This window comes from Lepidochelys kempii, chromosome 1 (assembly GCF_965140285.1).
Source record: "Lepidochelys kempii isolate rLepKem1 chromosome 1, rLepKem1.hap1, whole genome shotgun sequence".
NCBI lineage: Eukaryota > Metazoa > Chordata > Testudines > Cheloniidae > Lepidochelys > Lepidochelys kempii.
The window spans coordinates 214250496-214276787 of NC_136380.1; the positions used below are offsets into that span (position 1 = coordinate 214250496).

Consider the following 26292-nt stretch of genomic DNA (forward strand, 5'->3'; position numbering starts at 1 on the left):
TCTGGAAATGTTCAATGTTCTTATTTGAAAATTAATCTACCTCTGTCCCTGTTGTTTGGACTCATCAAGCCATATCCGTCGGTTTGTACTGGGCCTAATTAGCAGCACAAAAGGCATGACTTAGCACCTGATCCTGAGAGCTGCTGAATGCCTCTTGCAAAGGTGCTGAGCAGCCTCAACTCCACTGATTTTCAGGTGGTTGGCCCCTTTCTCGAGTTGGCGATCCAGGGTAGGGGAGTAGTATTCAGTGTTACTTTTGAGAGAGGATTAATGCTGTAAACAAACAACTAGCACAGAGGAAAAATTGGCAGATGATGTAGAATTTCAAGCATCCTTGAAGACATAAGTAAATATGCTAGCTGCCCTGTTTACAGCTCCTTCATACAGCAGTGTAAGTATTGGGGGCTGAGAATCTGACCTCACGTCTCCAGAGGCAAAAACCTAAAAGCTTTCAATATAGTGTCTGGAAATGTTCAATGTTCTTATTTGAAAATTAATCTACCTCTGTCCCTGTTGTTTGGACTCATCAAGCCATATCCGTCTTCCTTTCTTCTCTTCATAATTTAATCCAGTCCAAAGAAAAACAGCATCTTTGTCCTTTAATTTGTTTATAAATTCCTACAGATAGAATTACATCATTACACCCTAATAATAATGGCATGTTGCAAAACTCCAGTGGTAATAAAGTTCAATAGTAACACAATATTTGCTTGTGCACTTTTCATGCCTAAGGATTCAAAAGTGTTTTACAAACCATCAAACTATGCACATGGGGCCAGATTTGCAGCTGTGCCCAGATTCACTGGTTACAGCTGCTATGGGGGAGTGGCATGGGAGGCAGATCTTGGGGTCTATTCTGTGCTCTCCCCAGCCCATGCTAGCTTACTTCAGACCAGCTGCAGGTTCTAAAGCACACCGGCTTTTAATGTGTCTTATTGCCGAGGAACTGCAGGGGTTAGGGATGCTGAAGAGCACTTCACTAATTCTGTCAACTGAAGATCCAAAAAATGTTGGGGAAGTCCCCATTTGGGGAGGTCCAGCTGCTTTCTAGTCCCTTTTTGTTGCAGGAGTGACAAAGTTGTTGTTTAGGATTTGGCCCATGGGACGTGATTCTCCACTGCCTTGTACAGACATTTAAAATTCTGCAAAGGAGGCCTAAGGTATGCAGAGTAATCACTCCACCCACCGGTGAAAAGCAGCAGCCTTCGGGGTGGTTTAGTTGTGCACAGAAGTTTAGGACAAAAATTGAAGGACAGAAATCCCTGAATAAGTTACTAAATATCTATTGTTGTTGGGGTTTATCACTAAGACAAATTACTGCAAATATTGTTTATGTGAAATTTAGGCTGATGCACATCACATCATTCATACAGACAGCCAAGAGTTTTCTTCATATACAGGGGTCTATTTTCCCTCAGCGCACTTGCTTACTAGCCATTAATATTGCATTATATGAGCATATTTATAGAACTGACCTCTGTTAATACGGGGAAATATTCTGCTCTTTTTCAGATTTATATCCATGTAAATGAGATCAGAAGTTGAAACACAGTAAGCAATGCAGCTTTACCATTTCAGTTTCATCTTCAATAACAAGGAGCTCAGATATTTTTCTGAACAATATTCTTTATTGTAGTTCCAAGTCTCATGATCTTCTGAGTAACAGTAACATCTCCCACTGTGCAACACCCATGCATTGGGGCAGAGCTCACATTCTGAATCTGAAGAGTTAAGGAGTGAAAAGGTATTAATATTAGTTATTTATAATTGTTTTATGTATTGCCCAATTCAAACTTTTGTTGTGGATTTTGAAAACAGAAGCCAAGATTTTTTTTTTAAATGGGTGCCTAAAGTCATGCCCATAAGTCTGTATTTAGGCACCTAAATAGGTGCCTGCTTTTAAAAGTCTCAGCGTTAAAATGAAAAGGAGGACTTGTGGCACCTTAGAGACTAACCAATTTATTAGAGCATAAGCTTTCATGAGCTACAGCTCACTTCTTCAGATGCATATTGTGGAAACTGCAGCAGGCTTTATATATACACAGAGAATATGAAACAATACCACTTTTCATGCCTCATGTACCTTGTACCCTTTCTACTTGTGCTGCTTTTCTTGTGGCTTTTCTATAAGGAGAAGCCCAGCGGGCAGGTATTGGGAACTAGCTGATCAAATTAAACAGCAGCTAATAATTGGCTCTGATTCCCAGCTGGAAGATCTAAGTGAGGCCTCAGTGCTGTTGTGGGGTGGAGGTGAGAAGGTATAAACACTTTTCTGGCAAGGTTGGTGTCCTGAGATTAAGAGAGGGCTGTGATCCGATTCCATGAGCTGTGGGGTGGGGATCCTGCAGCATCAGTCCAGGTCAGGACTATCATTTGTTACAAAACCATAAGGAACATAGAAAAGTGACAGAAAGTAAAAGAGTCTGTGCAGAAGGCTGACATAGAGTGGGAGTATCTGATTGTTTTGTCCCCTGAGCCAGTGGGCAGGCCCACCACACTACAGCCTCCTTCCATGAAGTCTTCTGAATATAACAGGGCTGGGCAAACTACAGCCCGGGGGCCACATCTGGCCCTCCAGACATTTTAATCCAGTCCTCTAGCTCCCGCCAGGGAGTGGGGTCAGGGGCTTGCCCCACTCCACACAGCTCTTGGAAGCAGCGGCATGTCCCCCCTCTGGCTCCTATGTGTAGGGGCAGCCAGGGGGCTCCGCATGCTGCCCCTGCCCCAAGCACCTCCCCTGCAGCTCCCATTGTCTGGGAACTGCAGCCAATGGGAGCTGCAGGGGAGGTGCCTGCAGATGGGACAGCGCGCAGAGCTGCCTGGCTGTGCCTACATGTAGGAGCCAGAGTGGGGACGTGCTCCTGCTTCTAGGAGCTGCTTGAGGTATGCACCGCCTGCACCCCCTCCCTCCTGCACCCCAACCCCTTGCCCCAGCCCTGTTCCCCCTCCTACACTCCAACCCTCTCCATCCCAGCCCGGAGCATCCTCCTGCACCCTCACCCCAACACAGAATTATAGAATATCAGGGTTGGAGGGGACCTCAGGAGATCATCTAGTCCAACCCCCAGCTGAAAGCAGGACCAATCCCCAATTTTTGCCCCAGATCCCTAAATTGCCCCCTCAATGATTGAACTCACAACCCTGGGTTAGCAGGCTAATGCTCAAACCACTGAGCTATCCCCCAACCACTAATTTCATGAGCATTCATGGCCCTCCATACAATTTCCATATCCAGATGTGGCCCTTGGGCCAAAAAGTTTGCCCACCCCTGGAATATAAGATGCACCTGTTGGGGAATGCCTAGGTTAAGAACATGGATCCACATTCTTAAAGGTATTTAGGTATCTAATGATGCAGGGGCACTTAATAGGATTCTCAAAAGTACCTAGACACCTAACTCACATTGATTTTTGTCACTTAGGCACCTAGTAGGATTTTCAAAAACTCCTGTCTGTATTGTAAGGTGCCTAAATTCCTTTAAAAATCTGGCCCATAGTGTCAACTCACTTAAGCAGCGCTTGGTTCCAAAAACATTGGCTGAAATCCTGGCACTATTGAAATCTGTGGGAGTTTTGCTATTTGCTATTGACTTTGGTAGGGTCAGGATTTCATCCATGCAGGAGCAATGAAGTACTTAAACGGTACTAGCCACACTGTTACTTTTTTCCTTTCCTTTTATTTTTATAAATGTGTGGGCCAAAATGTTCCAATGTGGGTGCCTAAAGTTAAGCACCTACATCCATATTTAGCAAGGAGAACATGACTGCTGGGATTTCTGGAGGTGTGGAGCACCTGGAGCTCCCACTGATGTCAGTGGGATTTGTGGATGCTCAGCACCTCTGAAAAATCAGGACAGTTTTATTTAGGTTCCTAAATAAACCTAACTTTAGGCACCCACATTTGAATATTTTAGTCTATAGTTGTGGACATGCTCTACTTTCTCTTTACATTACTGAGGACTTAAACAGCTAATATTGCAGAATAATATTTTATTTTCTTACCCTTTGTATCTATGCACAGACTGTCCTTTAATCCAATCCCGCCCTCTGAACCCCTCGGTCCCAGCCTGGAGCACCCTCCTGCACCCTAAACCCCTCATCCCCAGTCCCACCCCACAGCCTGCTCCCCCAGCCAGTGCCCTCACACACACACCCATGCCCCAGCCCTCATTTCCCTCCTGCTCTCCAAACTCCTCAGTCCCAGCCCAGAGCCCCTCCTACACCCCAAACCCCTCATCCCCAGCCCCACCCCAGAGCCTGCACCCTCAGCTGGAGCCCTCACCCCCCCCCCCGCACCCCACCCACCCTGCCCCAGCCTGGAGCCCCCTCCTGCATCCTGAACTCCTCATTTCTACCTCCACCCCGGAGCCCACACCCGCAGCCAGAGTCCTCACCTCCCACACCACAACCCCAATTTCGTGAGCATAACATGGCCCACAATACAATTTCCATACCCAGATGTGGCCCTCGGGCCATAAAGTTTGCCCACCCCTGCACTATAGGAAGGAAAAGCAATTAAGAGCAGAAATAATGGGGACCCTAAAAGCAATTTTATTTTCCCACTGAGTGATACTGAATGTGACGATAAAGTACTGAGTATTAGATAATAAGAAAAATGTCAATTATGTAAAGTCCATATTCTACTCTTGATCTTTGTGCAAACCTCCCATTGACATCAGTTGGAGATATACTATGGACTGAGGAGAGTATGGGGTCCTAAATTTATGCCACAGTGCTCTTAACATATTTAAAAATGGAATTTGGACCTCTCTACAGAACAAATTTCATATTCCCTGTGCTAAAGTGTCAATTTGCTCTGGAATAAAATAATATCTTGATAACCCAAACTGGATAATCCCCTGACAACAAATAGCCCCAAATACTTTCCCATCACTACAGTGGATTTTGTTCACAAAGGAGTTTTGAGGTTTAATAAATATTGACAGAAAAATTATGTTTCAGAGAACATCCTTACACTTTACTTTGATCACAGTCTTTATTGTGTAGTATCTACACAGGGAACAAATATTTGCTAATGGGCTCTTCAGTCTAGCAGAAAATGGTATAACACCATCCAATGGTGAGAAGTCAAAGCTAGACCAATTCAGACTGGAAATAAGGTGTACATTTTTTACAGTGAGAGTAACTAACCCTTGGAACAATTTACAGAGGGTTGTGGTGGCTTCTCCATCACTGACAATTTTTAAATCAAGAGTGGATCTTTTTCTAAAGAATCTACTCTAGGAATTATTTTTGGAGAAGTTCTGTGGCCTACTTTTTCTGAGGACTTCTGGCCTCGGAACCTATGGATCTACTTACCAATTCCTCTTTGCTTTCAATTACAGCAAGTAAAGCATCTTGTTGAGAACAGAATTCCTCACTAGTCTCCCAATACTTTACTTCATCAGAAAGGTAGTAACATTTTCCTTTGTAGAGCAGCCAGTTATCAAGACATGGATCTTTTCACGTTGGGTCCCAAGAAGCTAAATAATTGGAGAGCAAACGTTATTATTGTTCTCTTATAACATGCTCTCAGCGCATATTCACTGGGGTAGCTTGGCCCAGCCTACAGGTCATTCCCGTCTGACGAAAGACAGCACGATGGCAGCAGAGGTGGTGCCTACACATCACACCTTGTGTCAGAACTCAAAAAATCTCAGATTAAGATGAAAAACTGAAAAAATCTACCCTATTTTGTGGAGATTTTTAATGAAAACAGAATTTGACACAACTCCCAAAGGCAGGTCCAATATGGCTATTAATCCGACCTTCTGTTCCAAATAAAGGGTGGGCATAATCATCCAAAAAGTGATGTTAATTTGTCTCTTATATTGTTAAATTGTAGAGTTCTTTCCTATGCTTTAACTCTGCCCACCAACTGTCACCCTTCCCACCCCTGTTTTGCGTTTGTCCCATCTATTCCAGTGTCAAAAATTACATAAAACATGCAACTCTTTGCTAGAACTGGTCAAGAATATTCCATTGAAATGTTTGTATGAGATTCCCATGATATACCAGAGTGGTTCAACCAGAGCAAAGACTATGGTGCAACATGGGATGTGTAGCCCCGCAGAAAGAAAGATGGGCACACGAAGCACCCGCATTACAACACTCATGAGGTACTAGGGCAGATGCACTTCCAAGTTAAACTGAGAAGTAAAACATTTTGATTTGGGAATGTCAGAATATTTCATTTTGGCTGAAAAGGTTGGAACAAACATTTTGAATCAAGTTTTTTCTTAACTTTTCCTTCTGCAACAAATTTCAGTATTTTGACTTTTCCTCCTGATTCAGGCTGAAAACTGTTGAAATAGCAGAATTTACCACAGGATGGAAATTCTAGTTTTCCTCTGGCTTGACCACTGGCATATACTAATACTTCCCTGGCACTAAGTGCTTTTGACAGCACATATATCTGCAATATCTTCACTGAAGTTGCTTTCAAACACACAGGATGATGTTGTGGCTGCACAAAGGGAAGGCCACCCATGCTATTGGGCTGATATGGTAACACTACTGAAAGGAGAGCCCTACACTACATCTGCTGCAGGAAAGGACCCCTACTATCTTATACCCTGGTTTCTGAAAATTCATGTCACACACACACGGAGTCCGGAGACATGGCAGTTGTAGCGGGGGTGTTCCCTGTCCCTCAGTGTCAACATGACCCTGATACAGCATCTGCACTGCATGAACTCCAGCCCCACATTACCGTTATCCTACTTTCCCAATTACTAGCTGCACTGAGAGGAACTCAGGCATCCTACTGTGCTGAAGTGGTGACTGTACGGAGTAGGAACCCACAGCCCCTCCCCACTTACAGTGGTAATGCGCAGCTCCACTTAGGAAACACCCCAAACTCTCACTCTGCTAATGTAGTAGGAGCACTGAAGAAACCCTTTCCCAATCCTATGTGCTGATGGGGCAGTTTCATGTCCTCTGTACTCCCCGCTCTCCTACACACCGCTCTCCTTTTCCCATCAATGTGGCAGCTGCACTGAAGGAACCCCAAGCACATACTCAGCCGATGTGTGGGAATCACCAAGGACCTCCCTCCACCTAAATGCACGCCATATGCCGGCACAGCAGCTCCAATGGGATGAGGGATCTAGTCAAGCTTTCTGCCACGCCACACTCTATTTGTCTCTATTGCACCTACATTTTGGGGTGGGGGAAGTCCCACAATACTATTTGCCAGTGCAGCAGCTGCACCAGGGGAATCCACGTGCCAACACTGAAATTACACAGAGAGAACTTGATACACGACTGATATGCAGGCAGCATCAGAACTCCCACCTTTATACTTCATACATCTGCTAGCCCCAAGAGAAGTGTCCCTCCATTCTAGCTAAATTTGATCAGATGTGCAAAGGGAAACACACAATGTGGAAATGAGTTGGCTGTACAAAGGGCAACCCCACATACATAAGGTGATTGCACATGACATATTGAAAGAGAACAGATAGCTTGCGCCTTTTGATGGTGCTATAAGCTTCATGCTGGGAAGGTTTAAAGAGAAAAGAAATTATCTGGTGCCTGCATAGGAGAAAGGAGAAAGTGTTCTCTGTCAGTATTAATTTAAATAAATTATATTAGGCCTTGTCAACAGTACACAGTTATTTCGGAATTAGTCGAGTTACTTCGAAATAAAACTTATTTTGTCCACATGACCAAACCAGTTTTTTTTTTATTTAAAGGGCTCTTTAATCCGATTTCTGTACTCCACCTCGGCAAGTGGAGTAGCGCTAAAATTGAGATTGCAGTTCCAGGTTACAGGTACTGTGGACGCAATTCGACGTTATTGGCCTCTGGGAGCTATCCCAGAATGCTCATTGTGACCGCTCTGGACAACACTCTCAACTCCGATGCACTAGCCAGGTAGGCAGTAAAAGCCCCGAGAACTTTTAAATTTCCTGTTTGCTCACCATCAACACAGGTCAGCATCAGCACAGTCCATCATCACAGGCGACCATGCAGAGTCCACCATCACAAGAGACCACGCAGTCCCGGATTCGCAGACGAGCTCCAGCATGGTCCGAATGGGAGGTACTGGATCTCATTGCATGTTGGGGAGACAGATCTGTTATGGCAGAACTACCTTCCAAAAAAAGAAACGCAAATACATACGCTAAAGTCTCCAGGGCCATGACGGAAAGAGGCTACTCCAGGGACACAGAACAATGTCGTACAAAAATCAAGGAGCTCAGGCAAGTGTACCAAAAAGCCAGGGAGGTGAACGGGCACTCTGGTCACAGCCCCATACATGCCGCTTCTACCGTGAGCTGCATGCAATTATGGAGGGGTGATGACACCACTACCCCACCACTGTCCATGGACACCTGCAAGGGGGGAGTAGCACGGGGCGAGGAGGATGAGTTTTTGGAGGACGAAGAGGAGGAGGACAGTGCATAGGCAGCAAGTGGGGAATCCGTTTTCCCCCCTAGCCAGGAACTATTCTTAACGCTGGAGCCAATAGCCTCCCCCCACGCCCAAGGCACGCTCCCGGACCATGACCCTGGAGAAGGCACTTCTGGTGAGTGAGAGCTAGATCAGAGCCACACGGTGGGGGGTGGGGGGAAACCCAGCCGTGCTGGGCTGTTTCCGTTTAGTTTAAAGAGCTAGTTCCTGCTCAGAGCCTCATCAGAGCCACGCGGTGTGTGGGGGGGAGGGGGTAGTGTGAAGCGATCATCCCAGAGAGCCCGCAGGCCCTCCTTTTATATGGCAAACCCATCAGGCATTGCTTGCTATGGGAAAGGGGGCCCGGCAGTTTGAAAGCATTGAAATTAATGTAGAAGAAGCAGAATCCAGCGTGCCCCTAGGGCTTACCATGGCTGCCTGCAAGCTGAATTCTGTTGCCCGGCCGCATGTGATAACTTACTCACACCAAAGTGGCAGGCACTTCAGTATAAGAGGCAAACCTTGTACAGAAAGAACATGTGCTGTGTACTATGAATTGCCTGTTTCATGGAGAAAGAGTGTCCCCTTTGTTCTCTAAAATGTATCTTTTAAAATACTACCCTCCCTTTTTCTCCTCCCCCAGCACGTGCAAATGTTTCAACGCGGCCCCTATCTACTCCATCCCAGAGGCTGGTTCAGATTAGAAGGTGGAAAAAATGAACTCGGGACGACATGTTTGCCAAGCTCATGCAGTCCTCCCGCACTGATAGGGCCCAGCTGAATGCGTGGAGGCAAACAATTGCGGAGTTGTGTAAAGCATTACATGAATACGAAGAGAGGAAGGACGCGTGCGATGAGAGCAGGCAGGATGCTATGGTCAAGCTCATGGGGGAGCAAACTGACATGCTCCGCTGTATGGTGGATCTAATGCGGGAAAGGCAGCAAGACCACAGACTGCCGCTGCAGCTCCTGAATAACTGCCCTCCCTCCTCCCCAAGTTTCATAGCCTCCTCACCCAGACACCCAAGAACATGGCGGGCTGGGGAGCTATGAGGACCCACACAGTCAATCCCAGAGGATTGCACAAGCAGCAGAAAGCTGGCATATCCTAAATTTTGATTTGCTTTCTGGACTTGTCCTTCCCTCCGCTACCACCACTCTAACCCAATACCCCTTCCCCCCTCCCCATCCCCCTTACTCTCACACATATTGTGGGGCACACAGCAAGCAGTAACAACAATGGGAATATTGGTTTCGCTGAGCTCTAGCTGAGTCAGTCAACTGCGCCAGCGCGCCTTTAAACGTCCAAATGCACATTCTACCACCATTCTGCACTTGCTCAGCCTGTAGTTGAACAGCTCCTGACTACTGTCCAGGCTGCCTGTGTACGGCTTCATGAGCCATGGCATTAAGGGGTAGGCTGGGTCCCCAAGGGTAACTATTGGCATTTCAACATCCCCAACAGTAATTTTCTGGTCTGGGAAGTTAAGTCCCTTCCTGCAGCTGTTCAAACAGACCAGAGTTCCTGAAGATGACCCTTTCCCAGCCATCCCACATTGATGTTGGTGAAACGTCAGTGAAACGTCTCTTGTGATCCACCAGTGCTTGCAGCACCATTGAAAAGTACCCCTTGGGGTATATGTACTGGCTGCCCTGGTGTGCCGGGGCCAAGATAGGGATATGGGTTCCGTCTATCGCCCTGCCGCAGTTAGGGAACCCCAGTGCATTAAAGTCATGCACAATGGTCTGCACATTTCCCAAAGACACTACCCTTGATAGCAGCTGGTCAATGATTGTGTTGGCTACTTGCAGCACAGCAGCCCCCACAGTAGATCTGCCCAGTCCAAACTGATTCCCGACTGACCGGTAGCTGTCTGGCGTTGCAAGTTTCCACAGGGCTATCGCCACTCGCTTCTCAACTGTGAGGGCTGCTCTCATTTTGATGTCTTTGTGCTTCAGGGCAGGGGACAGCAAGTCACAACGTTCCATGAAAGTGGCCCTACGCATACGAAAGTTTCTCAGCCACTGGGAATCATCCCAGACCGGTAACACTATGCGGTCCCACCAGTCTGTGCTTGTTTCCCGGGCCCAGAATCAGCGTTCCACGGCATGAACCTGGCCCATCACCACCATGATCTCCCAATCGCCACATGCCATGCTTCTAGGAACGTCTGTGTCCATGTCCTCATCACTATCATAATTGGCTATTGTCACTCCCTCGCCCGGTTTTGCAGGTACTGCACATACTGCTGGATAATGCGCAAGGTATTTACAATGGTCAAAACTGCAGCGGAGATCTGAGTGGGCTCCATGGCTATGGCGCCTGCACGGGTAATCCTGGAAAAAGGGCTCAAAACGTAGGAGAGCAGAGTGGCACTGGAAGAGGTGCTGTTCGGTTCATGATAGCTGAAAAAAGGCGGGAAATGGTTGTCTTCTGCCCTGCCTGCAGCCAGCCCCTGTCGCATGCACCCGCTGCCTTGTCTCCAGCCAGCCCTGCACCCCCTGCCTGCAGCCAGCCCCTGCCACAGCCCCTGCCCTGTATCCAGCCAACCCCTGCTGCACGCACCCCCTGCCCGCAGCCAGCCCCTATCTCCAGCCACCCCCACACCCTCTGCCCTGCCCTCACCAACCCCTGCCGCACCCCCTGCCCTGCCCGCAGCCAGCCTGTCTCCAGCCACCCCCATACCCTCTGCCCTGCCCGCAGCAGCCCTTGCCGCACCCCCTGCCCTGCCTGCAGCCAGCCCCAGCCACACCCCCTGCCCTGCCCGCAGCCAGCCCCTGTCTCCAGCCACCCCCTGCCCTGCCTGCAGCCAGCCTCTGCCGCACCCCCTGCCCTGCCCGCAGCCATCTCCTGTCTCCAGCCAGCCCTTCACCCCCCTGCCCTGTCTGCAGCCAGCCCCTACCTCCAGTCAGCCCCTGCCCTGTCTCCAGCCAGCCCCACACCCCCTTGCCTCCAGCCAACCCTGGACCCTCCTGTCTCCAGCCAGCTCTGCACCCCCTGCCCTGCCCACAGCCAGCCCTGCACCTCCTACCCCCAGCTAGTCCTGCCCCATGCCCCTGTCTGCAGCTGGTCCCATGTCCACTGGTGTCCTGCAGTTCCCAGGGTAGTAACCCTGCACACCTGCTTCAATGAGGGGGGCAGGGAGCAGCTGAGACCCACACATGTGCACACCCTAGGGTGACCAGACAGCAAGTGTGAAAAATCAGGACATGGGGTTGGGGGTAATAGGAGCCTATATAAGAAAAAGACCTCAAAACCGGGACTGTTTTTATAAAATCGGGACATCTGGTCGCCCTAGCACACCCCCAGGGAGTGGCGGGGACCCACACATGTGAAACGGAGCTCATTTCTAGTTCAGGCCCATCTTTTAAAAAAAGAACTTTAGGCGGGGTTAACATACACCTGTATTTTCCCAGACAAGTCCGGCTTTTTGGTTCTTAAATCGCCGTCCGGAGGAATTTTTAAAATTTAAATTTTAAATTTAAATTTTAAAATTTAAAAATTCCTCCTGGGAAAATACGGACGTATGGTAACTCTGTTGGTACAAAAAATACATACTGGGGACATCCCTTACATCAGAACTTGTTAAGATTTTGGCAGCTCATCACTGCCTTCATGTATGTATCAGCCTTAGCAGAGAGAGGTCTGGAACAGGGGAAGAGGGAGTTGGAGAAGAGTCGCTGCTAGGCCCATGCTCAGTTGCTGTCTCTTGTTGCCCTGGACTTGGGGGAGTTGGGGAAGTGGTGCTGCAGAGACCTGGGCAGAGGAGAAGCCCCAGTACAGTGGGAGAGAAGTATAATTTAAAATAAAAAATAATTATTTTAAACTATTTAATTAGTGCAATTAAAATGAGATCTTTTTTAAAAACCTAAACGATTTATTGTAATTACTGGATAATTTATATATTTATGTCATAGGCGCTGACTCTGTGGGTGCTCCAGGGCTGGAGCAGCCATGGGGAAAAAATGGTGGGTGCTGAGCACACACTGGCAGCCCCCCCATCAGCACCTCCCGTTCCTCCTGCCCACCAGCAGGCCCCACACATCAGCACCTCCCCGCGCCTCTCACCCACCGCAATCAGCTGTTTTGCAGTGTGCAGAAGGCTGGGGGGGAGAGGGAGGAGTGGGAATGGCCTCACTCGGGGGAGGGGGTGGAACTGTGCGGGAACAGGCAGAGTGGGGTGGAGTGTGGGCGGGAAGAGGTGGGTGTGGGGTGGGAAAAGGTTGGGTGGAATGGGGCCTTGGGGGAAGGGGTGGAGTGGGGGCAGGGCCTGGGGCAGAGCTGAGGGTTGAGCACTCCCCAGCACACTGGAAAGTCGGTGCAGTTTATGTAGTTATCAAAATTATACAAAGAAAGGCTGATTTCAAGATATTTTTGAAACACTTTGAATGTGATTGAATTGCTTATTTGAAAAAAAAAAACATATTAAGAATGCTAAATATAATTACTGCACCGAGACATAGAAAGCTCTACTTGGGTGAGGGTTTTCCAGCAGTTAGCAGGGTTGCTGACATTATAAAGATGTGTAGATAGACTCATAGATATTAAGGTCAGAAGGGACCATTATGATCATCTAGTCTGACCTCCTGCACAACGCAGGCCACAGAATCTCACCCACCCACTCCTGTAATAAACCTCTCACCTATGTCTGCACTATTGAAGTCCTCATATCATGGTTTAAAGACTTCAGGGTGCAGAGAATCCTCCAGCAAGACCTTCTTCATGTAAAGATTTTTGCAGCTCACCTAATCTTTACTAAAAAATTCATTTAAAAACTTGATCCATGGGGCGGATGCTTTGTGTTTCTTGGATATTCACAGTTCACTTTCCAGCTCTATTTTATAGCCTTTGTACAGTATATTCAAAAATAACATCACAATCCTTTGTGTCTGATTTATGAAGGTGCAGGTGACCAGTCAGGAAAATGGGAAGGAGGAGAATTAGGGAGGAACGTTGAGGAGGGGAATATGGGGGGAAGGTGGGAAACAAGGAGAGAAGAGTCAAGACACAGGTAGCAATGGATGGGAGTTCTCTTATCAATGGGGGGGAGGAAGTAAGTGGAGTCTCCATCTGAACAGTCAGGGAAGGTGTGCATTTTTGTGTATGGTTGACTTTTCAATCTGATTTATCACACACAGTGACAAAAGTAGATATGATTTTAAAAGTCAAAAGACAGACTAAAAAATATGATTTGATTTTTTTTAATCTCATGATTTTTATGTCTGACATGTTTTTGATCTCTTGAGATTGGCAATATTGTAATAGATCAGTATTGCATAACTTGAGTCTTTTCATAACATAACAACTAGTTCCAACAGGCCAGAGCCTCTTAAAAGTACAGTTCCTCACATCTTCCTTCCCCAGTCAAACATAATAATAATTAACAATCAAATCAATATAATACAGAATTTGAACTACTTTTAGCCAACCTAGTAACTAAACTAACAATGTTCAATTAGTCTCTGAGGTGCCTTCTGCTGTTGTGTGGACCTTTCAGGCTCCCCTGAGACATCAGCACCACTGTTATCAGGCAGCAGTAAGTCCATTAGTTCAGGCTGGTCCATACCAATGAAGTGAGCTGTAGCTCACAAAAGCTTATGCTCAAATAAATTTGTTAGTCTCTAAGGTGCCACAAGTACTCCTGCTCTTTTTGCTGATACAGACTAACACGGCTGCTACTCTGAAACTTCCTATTGACACTCTGTTTTTGTTAGCACCTTCGACACATACATCATTGGTCTCTAGTTTTGACTATACTTCCGTAAGAGGACTGTACCAGTACCCTCTTCAGGGGCAACCCATGGACAACACTGTTTTGTGCTTCCTGTCATAGAACCTTAGCCCTGGGGCCTCTTTAATTAACTCCTTCCGTTTCTCAGACTGTTTATTAGAATTTGCATCCCATGTCCAGTGGATATCTTTGTAGAACAGCAGTTTCAGGTTACTGGTTTGAGCAGCTAGATTAGGGATAGATTCCCTTATATAGTTCCCCATTCCAAAGAATCTTTGTACCCTTTCTTTGTCTAGAGGCAGGCATGTTGTTATACCAATAAAATAAAAACCAGCAGGATCTTATTAAAGGGGAAAAGGCAAAATGCCACATTTATTGTGAATACAGAAAGAATCATAGTAAGCAGTTAGTTATAGCTATAACATTCCATTCAATTTCATATTTATTCACACATTCATTCATACACACACACAGGTTCTGCAAGGTTGTTATCATAGTAACCAGCCTTAGAGTTGCTCATGCCACGCCACTGGCCAGGTGGCCTAGACATGAGGAGGGAGCAGGGCCTTGTCAGATGCTCATCTGATGCTCCTGGAAGTTGATTTGCAGAATCAGACCCCAACGTTCTCACTTTCTAGAGTCCATTTTTATAGGAATTTCTTCCTATGCCAGTCTATGGGAATTGCTTCATCATGCTGTTGCTGAATCAATCAGCAGATGTCACATTCCTGACAGCTCCGTGCTGCCAGATGTTATCATGTTCTTTGGTTCTCCCATCCTTGAGGCTGTTGGGTGGATTCCAGTCTGCCCTCCGGGGGTCCTCCGGTTATTTCCACTTGACGCCTTCTTCAGCCAATGGACACTGGATTCTTAGGCTGGCACCTCCCTGATCAGTCAGTTATTATCCACACCAAGCATCCATCCACATACATCCTTTATTTTAATCACAATTGTTAACAAAGCAAGATGAATACAACAAAAGGGCGGGGAGTCTCTGGGTGCTGTTTCTGTTGTTACAGAGTATTGCTTTGAGTCTCCCTCTCTGTGAGTAGTTGTTGTTACAAAAAATTGCTTTGAGAACAGACTCTGTCTTAGAATGTACTAACACAATTAGCAGCTTGCAAGTTTCACACATAGAGGGAGAGAAACAGTACCAAAAACCAAGAGACCTCTTAATTAGTAATACCATGGAATTTAAACTATGGGGAATCAAACTCATTTATGATTTTAGAACTTCTTTAATATGATCCAACAATGTTGGTGATGGCCTCAACCTTACTGTGATCTACCTCTACACCTTGCTGTGTTAACTTCTCTCGCAGGTATTCTTATATCCATTACATGAAATTTACATTTTTGGTTGCTTAGCTTTAGCCCTGCTGCTCGGCTCTTTCCAAAGCAGCCTGGAGCTGCTGGTCATGCCCTTGTCCTGTTTTTCCCCCCGATCAAAATGTCTTCTACATAAACCTCAGTGCCCTCTAAACCCATCAAAATTTGGTGTATTTTTCAGTGAAACATGTTGGGTGTAAACAACCCAAATGGCTGTCTGTGGAAATAGTGTCTCCCCAAGGGGTATTGAATGTACACAAACCTACGCTCTGTTTTAATAAGGGCACCAGCCATCTCCCCAAAATTCCTCCTCTTGTAGGCAGTGGAAAATGTTCCTACTAACATATTTATTTAATTCTCTGGGGTCTATAAATAAGTGAAGGGGTCCATCTTTTTTTCCTGCAGTGACCAACAAATGTACACAACTCTGCTGGTTCTTCTATTTGTTCTATGATTCCCAAAGCAATGAACCTATCACGGGCAGCACGTCAATCCTCCATTTAGTGAGGCTGTGTGTGCCTGGACCGTGGCCCCATCCCAAGGCGTGCCCCAATTCAACCTCCACCCCTGGAAGCCCCGCCCATGCTCTATCCCCAGCCCTGGTTGGTCCCCACTCCGAGGCCCCCCTACCTGCTGCTCATGCCTCTTCTCCCCCCCACCCTTCGCGCTGCCCCCTCTCTTTCAGTGGCAGCTCCAAAGGTGGCCTCTTATACCTGCTACCTATGGAACCTTTCCAGTTCTTCTGAGCTGCGTGGATGCAAGTCCTGTAACAATTCTATTTCCAGTACCCTATAGCCTGCCCAAGTCCTCAAAAGATGTGTGCCAAAGTTAGCCAGGTGGAGACTGCACTAGGGCAAAGCTTTTTTTTAACACTGCTGTGAACTGGTATCTTGTCAGGAGGCTGTCCTCTCAGTGTATAAGTGTCCTCTCAGCTCCATAGGGCTAGCAGAACTTTGACTGCCCTTATTCACTTGACTGCCCAAAAAACAAGTTTGAGGTGGCAAAATTGGCAGATGATACAAAACTTCTCGCTTTAACGTCACTGGCCCTTTTGGCCCCCTGGGCCACTGAGAGGGGGCAAAAGGGGCAGCTGCCTCGGGGCCAGCAGTGCCCAGAGTCCCGGGTGATTTAAACCGCTGCCAGAGCCCTGGGCGGTGCGGGCCGGGCCGGGCAGCATGGAAGGGTTGGCTGGGGGAGGCTGAGCCCCAGCCCCACCCCTTCCGCCTGAGGCCCTGCCCCTTCCGAGGGCCTGGAGCCGGGCCCCCGTACCGGTAAGAGTTTTATGTTACTTTCACCTCTGGTGCTGTGGGGCTAGAGATGCCACCTTTTTGAAGTGATGGTAAAACTCTGGCCCACTTTTGGTTGTTAAAGATCCCCTTGCACTGTTCACTTGGAGGGATGGCGGCTGCAGATCCAGCGCCTGGGTAAAGAACATGCTGATGTAGAGATACTAGATGAATCTGTGTAGGCACATTCTTCATGATCCTGTATGCGAAACCTGAAAAATATGTGATAAAACAGTCTTCGGGAAATAATTTCCAGCATGACATTCACATCCTGCTGTCTTCTATGAGGCAAAACTTCTACTGAAGCTAATTTCAATTCATGTGACTACTTGCGTCACTTCAGATTGAATTAAACGTTCCAATTAAGATTTTGCAATGGCATAAAAAGTTTTACTAAATTCCAGATACGGTATATACATAACTGCTGCATTTCTTCACAAAAAACAATCAAGTGTATTTAACATGATTTATTCTTTATAAACCTGACACTTTATTGCTCATCAACTAATTCCATTAGCCTCTAAGTGAAAACATATTTTCTCTTAAGTTTTCTCCATTATGGAGTGAAGGTAGATTTAACAGACAGTAACTGCCAGGATCACTGTACTTTCCTTTTTAAATATGCTTACCAGACTGGCTTTTTAAAAAATTTTATCAGCTACCTGCTTGAATCTCCGTGGTTCAGGGATTCACTTACAGCTCAATGTACAGATATTCACTTTTTCTTAGTATTTCATTCCTGCCTTCTACCAGTTTTAGTTAAAAGATCTTCAATTTTCCATTACCTTTTTTTTTATTTTTCTTGTTTAAAAAAAAAGACAGTCCATTACAACTATGTTAAAATCATGATAGATTCAGCCTGTCTCCTAATTTAAAGGCTGTTGTTGTTTTTTTTTACTGAGTTTTCCCTTTGTATATTATTATGGAAGTGCTGCTCACAATTCCATAATTAAGGCTGAGTTGAGTTTTCCACTATAAAGCAATGGTATAACCACTTTGTAAGACAAGAAGAATACAGGACATCTACCCTAAAATTACAGCACTTACTCTGAGTACAGAAGGAATTTCCTGAGAATTCACAACTAAATTTGTTACTTGGTTTGAGTTAAAAATAATTTTTAAAATTAAAGTTTAGCCCCCCGTGTCAGACCATTTTTATGTCCCAAATGATCTTCATAATGGAATAACACAAACCCTTAAATTGTCCCATATAGTTAAAACTCATGGATTGTGCATTGGCTATATTTTGAGAATTATCTTTAGTATCAACAGCCATTTTTCCTGTTATTCTTCATACCTGTTTCAGATGTTTGTCCTTCAGCAGAAGCTGTCAAATACTGTTCTCCATCATGGAACTCTTTCAAAATGGCTGCTATCTCCTATGTTCTCAATGAGAATGAAGCTAAAGGGATGCCATTCACAAAAATGCCCTCTCTCAAAATGGCTACTGTGATAAATGAAGGGGGAGGGGGGTAGTTCTCCTTTATGGACACCCAGCCAGCCAGTTAGCTGTAAAATCCCTTTTGGTAGCTGTTCTCTACTTGCTTTACCTGTAAAGGGTTAAAAACGTCCCCAGGTAAAGAAAAGGGCACCTGACCAAAAGAGCCAATGGGAAGGCTAAAACTTTTTAAATCGGGAGGGAAGCTTTCCCTTTGTGTCTGTGGTTGTTCTCCGGAGAGGAGGGAACAGAGCAAAGTCAGGGCTATGACTACGCTATAAACAGCTTTAAGCCAGGTTGGAGACATCATCGGATTATACCTAGAATTACTTATTTGAAACCCCCCCAAATATGTAAGTAAATTAGGAATGTTTAGAAAGATGAGATTAGGTTTGTTTCTGTTTATTTTTTAAGGCTTGTGGACTTCTCTGTGATAACCCCAGATGCTTTTGTTTGCTTGTAACCTTTAAGCTGAAACCCCAAGAAAGCTATTTGGGTGCTTAATTTTTGGAATTGCTCTTTTAAAATCTAGCAAAAGCCTAAATTCCAGATGTATTTTCTTCCATTTTGTTTTTAATAGAATTTAACTTTTTTAAGAACAGGATTGGATTTTTCGTGTCCTAAGAGGTTTGTGCATGTTGTTTGATTAGCTGGTAGCAACAGCTAATTTCCTTTGTTTTCTTTCTCAGCTCTTCCCCGGAGGGGGATGGGTGGGGACAGGGCTTGAGGGTACCCCACAGGGAGGAATTCCCAAATGCTCCTTCCTAGGTCCAAGGGGTTTTTTGCATTTGGGTGGTGGCAGCGTTTACTAGGCCAAGGTCAGAGAGAAGCTGTAACCTTGGAAGTTTAATACAAGCTTGGAGTGGCCAGTATTAATTTTTAGAATCCTTGCAGGCCCCCACCTTCTGCACTCGAAGTGCCAGAGTGGGGATTCAGCCTTGACAGCTACCATCTTCCATTGTTCCCAAGTGGTGTGAAGCCAAACTGTTCTCAGGAAGACGGTGGCTCTATGTGGCTATTTTGAAAGAGGGCAGTTCTAATACTAAGCACTTATTTTTAAAAATTACTGTTGCACCAGATCTACTCAACAGAGAGGGCAGGAGCGGGACATTTGGCAGTGTAGTGTAAGGACATTTGTGAACAGAACAGAGGAGGAAATCGGTGTGCGCATACGCGGGTGCATGCATGTATGTGAGTGTGCAGGGAAATGTGAGGAACAGCAGGGAGAGGAAAATTGAAGGGAAATGTTGGAGACAGTAATGGGGAGTAAGGGGCATGTGTAGGAATTTAAGTTCCACCACTTTTGGAGGGGCACGTTCTGTGCCCTCTCCTGTTGGCCACCAGCCAAAGGAGCTCACTCACCCCGCCATGGCCCTGGGACCAGAGGAGCTGTAAGTTCCCACCATGACCCCGGGGCTGGAGGAGTTCTGTGTCCCTGCCAATTACTGGGGGGAGTGCCATGTACCTGCTTACCCCTCCTTGTGCACGCCCCTGGGGAGAGGAATTGGTGTGTGCATGGGTGAACGGGGGGAGACATGTGGAACTGGAGGAAACTGGCCACTATATTCTGGCTTGTTTACATAGCACCACAGCAGTAAAAAGAGGCTAGAATTGGTGACTCTGATAATAAAAGTTAAAAATAGGGCTGTCAATTAATCGCAAAAACAACAAGGAGTCCTTGTGGCACCTTAGAGACTAACACATTTATTTGGGCGGGACTGCTATGGGTACCCGCATGGCCCCACAGTATGCCAATATTTTTATGGCTGACTTAGAACAACGCTTCCTCAGCTCTCGTCCCCTAAAGCCCCTACTCTACTTGCGCTCCATTGATGACATCTTCTTCATCTGGACCCATGGGAAGGAGGCCCTTAAGGAATTCCACCAGGATTTCAACAATTTCCACCCCTCCATCAACCTCAGCCTGGACCAGTCCACACAAGAGATCCACTTCCTGGACACTACAGTGCTAATAAGTGATGGTCACATAAACACCACCCTATACTGGAAATCTACTGACTGCTTTGCTTACCTACATGCCTCCAGCTTTCATCCAGACCACATCACATGATCCATTGTCTAAAGCCAAGCTCTAAGACACAACCACATTTGCTCCAATCCCTCAGACAGAGACAAACACCTACAGGATCTCTATCAAATGTTCTTAAAACTACAATACCCTCCTGGTGAAGTGAAGAAACAGATTGACAGAGCCAGAAGGGTACCCAGAAGTCACCTACTATAGGACAGGCACAACAAAGAAAGTAACAGAATGCCACTAGCCGTCACCTACAGCCCCCAACTAAAACCGCTCCAGCGCATCATCAAGGATCTACAACCTATCCTGAAGGACGATGCCTCACTCTCACAGACCTTGGGAGACAGGTCAGTCCTCGCTTACAGACAGCCCCCCAACCTGAAACAAATACTCACCAGCAACTACACACCACACAACAAAAACACTAACCCAGGAACCAAATCCTGCAACAAACCCAGTGCCAACTCTGTCCGCATATCTATTCAAGGGACACCATCATAGCACCTAATCACATCAGCCACACCATCAGGGGCTCATTCACCTGCACATCTACCAATGTGATATATGCCATCATGTGCCAGCAATGCCCCTTTGCCATGTACATTGGCCAAACCAGACAGTCTGTATGGAAAAGAATAAATGGTCTCAAATCTGACATCAGGGATTGTAACATTCAAAAACCAGTAGGAGAACACTTCAATCTCCCTGGACACTCAATAACAGACTTAAACGTGGCAATTCTTCAACAACAAAACTTCAAAAACAAACTCCAACAAGAAACTGCAGAACTGGAATTAATTTGCAAACTGAACACCATCAAATTAGCCCTGAATAAACACTGGGAGTGGACTACAAAAACTAATTTCCCCTTGCTGATACTCACACCTTCTTGTCAACTGTTTGAAATGTGCCACCTTATTTACATTGTCCTCATTAGCACTACAAAAGTGATTTCCACCCCTTCTTGTCAACTGTTGAGAATAGGCCACTTCCACCTTAACTGAATTGTCTTGTTAGCACCGAACCCCTACTTGGTAAGGCAACTCCCATCTTTTCATATGCTGTGTATTTATACCTCCCTACTGTATGTTCCACTCCATGCACCTGATGAAGTGGGTTTTAGCCCACAAAAGCTTATGCCCAAATAAATTGGTTAGTCTCTAAGGTTCCACAAGAACTCCTTGTTGTTTTTGCTGATACAGACTAACACGACTACCACTCTGAAATTAATTGCAGTTAACTCAAGCGATTAATGCAAAACAAATTATCTAGATTTTAAAAAATAGTCACAATTAATCACAGTTTTAATAGCACAGTTAACCAATAATAGAAGACGAACTTAAATTTATTACAAATATTTTTGGATGTTTTTCTATTTTCAAATATATTGTTTTCAGTTACAACATGGAATGCAAATTGTGCTGTGCTCATTTTATATTATTTTTGATTACAAATATTTGCACTGTAAAAAAAGAAAAACAAAAGAAATAGTATTTTTCAATTCACTTCATACAAGCACTGTAGTGTAATCTCTTCATCATGAAAGTGCAATTTACAAATGTAGAATTATTATTATGGCTTTCAATTACTCTCAGTTAATGCATGTGATTAACTCAAAACAACTTAACGTTATATTTTTTAATGAGCGTTAATCACACACCTCTGTAGATGGGATTCAGCAGCAGCTGGGCGAGGAGGGAGGCACTGGCTGCGGCAGCAAGTAGGAGACAGCCAGGGACAAGATACTCCATAATATCCAGACTAGACGTGCAGATTACAGAAATGTGTCCCGACTGAGGCTTACACCCTAACGACTCCTCTGAGTAATTACTGCATCTCTTGAGGAAGCTCATAGTAGGAAGGTAATATGGATGGGGAGTGTTCAGCTGTTGTGACCTGCACTGGATGTGCCATGTTTGTCTTTCTTCCACAGGACAGAAGCGACTTTGTGTGCACAAAGTGCAAGCTGGTCTCCATATTGGAAGAGAAGGTTCAAGGTCTGGAGCAACAGGTATCGACCCTGTGTTGCATAAGAGAAACTGAAGATTTTCTGGAAAGACGTCAGGATATGCTTCTACAGGCACAAGATTCTGAAGATTCAGAGCAGGCTGTGCAGCGGGGACAGGCGGACGGTGAAGAAATTTGGCAACATGTGACCTCCAGAAAAAGAAGAGGGAACGTCCATGTACCAGCAACACAGATACAGGTAAGTAACCGTTTTCATTTTCTCTCCACAGGTACCATTGCGGGGAGTGGTCCAGATGATACGTCTGGGAGAAGGGAGCAGAAGGAGACTCCACCAGTTGAAAGGCATGAGATGCACTGTCCTAAGGTTGGGGGTTCCACGACCACCACTCCCAAGAGAAGGAGGCGGGTGGTGGTCATCGGGGACTCTCTCCTCAGGGGGACTGAGTCATCTATCTGCCGCCCTGACCGGGAAAACAGAGAAGTCTGCTGCTTGTCAGGGGCTAAGATTCGTGATGTGACGGAGAGTCTGCCGAGACTCATCAAGCCCTCGGACCACTACCCCTTCCTGCTTTTCCACATGGGCACCAATGATACTGCCAAGAATGACCTTGAGCGGATCATTGCAGACTATGTGGCTCTGGGAAGAAGGATAAAGGAGTTTGAGGCGCAAGTGGTGTTCTCGTCCATCCTCCCCGTGGAAGGAAAAGGCCGGGGTAGGGATCGTCGAATCGTGGAAGTCAATGAATGGCTACACAGGTGGTGTCGGAGAGAAGGCTTTGGATTCTTCGACCATGGGATGGTGTTCCAAGAAGGAGGAGTGCCAGGAAGAGACGGGCTCCACTTAACGAAGAGAGGGAAGAGCATCTTCGCGAGCAGGCTGGCTAACCTAGTGAGGAGGGCTTTAAACTAGGTTCACCGGGGGAAGGAGACCAAAGCCCTGAGGTAAGTGGGGAAGCGGGATACCAGGAGGAAGCACGAGCAGGAGTGTGTGAGAGGGGAGGGCTCCTGCCTCATACTGACAACGAGGGGCGATCAGCAGATTATTTCAAGTGCCTATATACAAATACACAAAGCCTGACAAACAAGCAGGGAGAACTGTAGGTCCTGGCAAAGTCAGGGAATTATGATGTGATTGGAATAACAGAGACTTAGTGGGATAACTTGCATGACTGGAGTACTGTCATGGATGGGTATAAACTGTTCAGGAAGGACAGGGAGGCCAGAAAAGGTGGGGGAGTTGCACTGTATGTAAGGGAGCAGTATGACTGCTCAGAGCTCAAGTATGAAACTGCAGAAAAACCTGAGAGTCTCTGGATTAAGTTTAGAAGCGTGAGCAACAAGGGTGATGTCGTAGTGGGAGTCTGCTATAGACCACCGGACCAGGGGGATGAGGTGCATGAGGCTTTCTTCCGGCAAGTCGCAGAAGCTACTAGATCGCACACCCTGGTTCTCATGGGCGACTTCAATCATCCTGATATTTGCTGGGAGAGCAATGCAGTGGTGCACAGACAATCCAGGAAGTTTTTGGAAAGTGTAGGGGACAATTTCCTGGTGCTAGTGCTGGAGGAACCAACTAGGGCGGAGCTCTTCTTGATCTGCTGCTCACAAACCGGGAAGAATTAGTAGGAGAAGCTAAAGTGGATGGGAACCTGGGAGGCAGTGACCATGAGATGGTCAAGGTCAGGATCCTGACACAAGGAAGAAAGGAAAGCAGCAGAATACGGACCCTGCACTTCAGAAAAGCAGACTTTAACTCCCTCAGGGAACTGATGGGCAAGATCCCCTGGGAGAATAACATGAGGGGGAAAGGAGTCCAGGAGAGCTGGCTGTATTCTAAAGAATCTTTATTGAGGTTACAAGGACAAACCATCCCGATGCGTAGAAAGAATAGTAAATATGGCAGGCGACCAGCTTGGCTTAACAGTGAAATCCTTGCTGATCTTGAACACAAAAAAGAAGCTTACAAGAAGTGGAAGACTGGACAAATGACCAGGGATGAGTATATAAATATTGCTCGGGCATGTAGGAATGAAATCAGGAAGGCTAAATCACACCTGGAGTTGCAGCTAGTGAGGGATGTTAAGAGTAACAAGAAGGGTTTCTTCAGATATGTTCGCAATAAGAAGAAAGCCAAGGAAAGTGTGGGCCCCTTACTGAATGAGGGAGGCAACCTAGTGAAGGGGGTTGTGGAAAAAGCTAATGTACTCAATGCTTTTTTTGCCTCTGTCTTCACAGACAAGGTCAGCTCCCAGACTACTGCACTGGGCAGCACAGCATGGGGAGAAGATGGCCAGCCCTCTGTGAAGGAAGAAGTGGTTCGGGACTATTTAGAAAAACTGGACGTGCACAAGTCCATGGGGCTGGATGCGTTACATCCGAGAGTGCTAAAGGAATTGGTAGATGTGATTGCAGAACCATTGGCCATTATCTTTGAAAACTCATGGCGATAGCGGGAAGTTCCAGAAGACTGGAAAAAGGCTAATGTAGTGCCAATCTTTAAAAAAGGGAAGAAGGAGGACCCTGGGAACTACAGGCCGATCAGCCTCACCTCAGTCCCCGGAAAAATCATGGAGCATGTCCTCAAGGAATCAATTCTGAAGCACTTAAAGGAGAGGAAAGTGATCAGGAACAGTCAGCATGGATTAGTCAGGCATGACTTGTCCTTGGTGAATCTAATTGCCTTCTATGATGAGATAACTGGTTCTGTGAATGAAGGGAAAGCAGTGGACGTGTTATTCCTCGACTTTAGCAAAGCTTTTGACATGGTCTCCCACAGTATTCTTGTCAGCAAGTTAAAGAAGTATGGGATTGGATGGATGTACTACAAGGTGGGTAGAAAGTTGGCTAGATTGTAGGGATCAACGGGTAGTGATCAATGGCTACATGTCTAGTTGGCAGCCGGTATCTAGCGGAGTACCCCAAGGGTCGGTCCTGGGGCGGGTTTTGTTCAATATCTTCATTAATGATCTAGAGGATGGTGTGGATTGCACCCTCAGCAAGTTTGCAGATGACACTAAACTGGGAGGAGTGGTAGATACGCTGGAGGGTAGGGATAGGATACAGAGGGACCTAGACAAATTGGAGGATTGGGCCAAAAGAAATCTGATGAGGTTCAACAAGGACAAGTGCAGAGTCCTGCACTTAGGACGGAAGAATCCAATGCACAGCTACAGACTAGGGACCGAATGGCTAGGCAGCAGTTCTGCAGAGAAGGATCTAGGGATGACAGTGGACAAGAAGCTGGATATGAGTCAACAGTGTGCCCCTGTTGCCAAGAAGACCAATGGCATTTTGGGGTGTATAAGTAGGGGCATTGCCAGCAGATTGAGGGACGTGATTGTTCCCCTCTATTGGACATTGGTGAGGCCTCATCTGGAGTACTGTGTCCAGTTTTGGGCCCCACACTACAAGAAGTATGTGGATAAATTGGAGAGAGTCCAGCGAAGGGCAACAAAAATGATTAGGGGTCTGGAACATGTGACTTATGAGGAGAGGCTGAGGGAACTGGGATTGTTTAGTCTATGGAAGAGAAGAATGAGGGGGGATTTGATAGCTGCTTTTAACTACCTGAAAGGTGGATCCAAAGAGGATGGATCTAGACTATTCTCAGTGACAGCAGATGACAGGACAAGGAGTAATGGTCTCAAGTTGCAGTGGGGGAGATTTAGGTTGGATATTAGGAAAAACTTTTTCACTAGGAGGGTGGTGAAACACTGGAATGCGTTACCTAGGGAGGTGGTGGAATCCCCTTCCTTGGAAGTTTTTAAGGTCAGGCTTGAGAAAGCCCTGGCTGGGATGATTTAGTTGGGATTGGTCCTGCTCTGGGCAGGGGTTTGGACTAGATGGCCTCCAGAGGTCCCTTCCAACTCTGTTATTCTATGATTCTATGACTCCCGGGAGCCGGTCTCGTGCCCCTTCTTCCCATGATAATCCATTGATTTATTTTACATGAGGGGAGGGCTAAGGGCAATTGCTAGCAGCCGTGAGGCTATAAAGCAGGGAAAGGGTGATTCGCAGCTGCCACTGCAGGACCCCACCTGCCGGGTGACTCCAGTTATCTCTTCCTGTTGCACTAGTCAGTCGTGACCCAGTCCCGTAGTCTGCG

General features: G+C 46.3%; 1 protein-coding gene across 5 annotated transcripts in view; it reads right to left on the bottom strand.

Annotated features, from left to right (window-relative positions):
- Positions 1-239: 239 nt before the first annotated feature.
- LOC140898677 (C-type lectin domain family 2 member B) overlaps positions 240-26292 on the bottom strand; it is a 48836-nt gene continuing 22783 nt past the window's right edge. For 3 of the 5 annotated variants that reach the window (XM_073312872.1, XM_073312855.2, XM_073312847.1), the window contains one exon: positions 16110-16955. In XM_073312872.1, coding sequence (XP_073168973.1) covers positions 16935-16955 — 21 coding nt within the window. In that variant the 3' untranslated portion in view covers positions 16110-16934. Of the gene's footprint in view, positions 619-1475; positions 1722-16109; positions 16956-26292 lie in introns of those variants that run through there. The other 2 variants (XR_012155063.2, XR_012155062.2) reach the window with 2 other exon arrangements.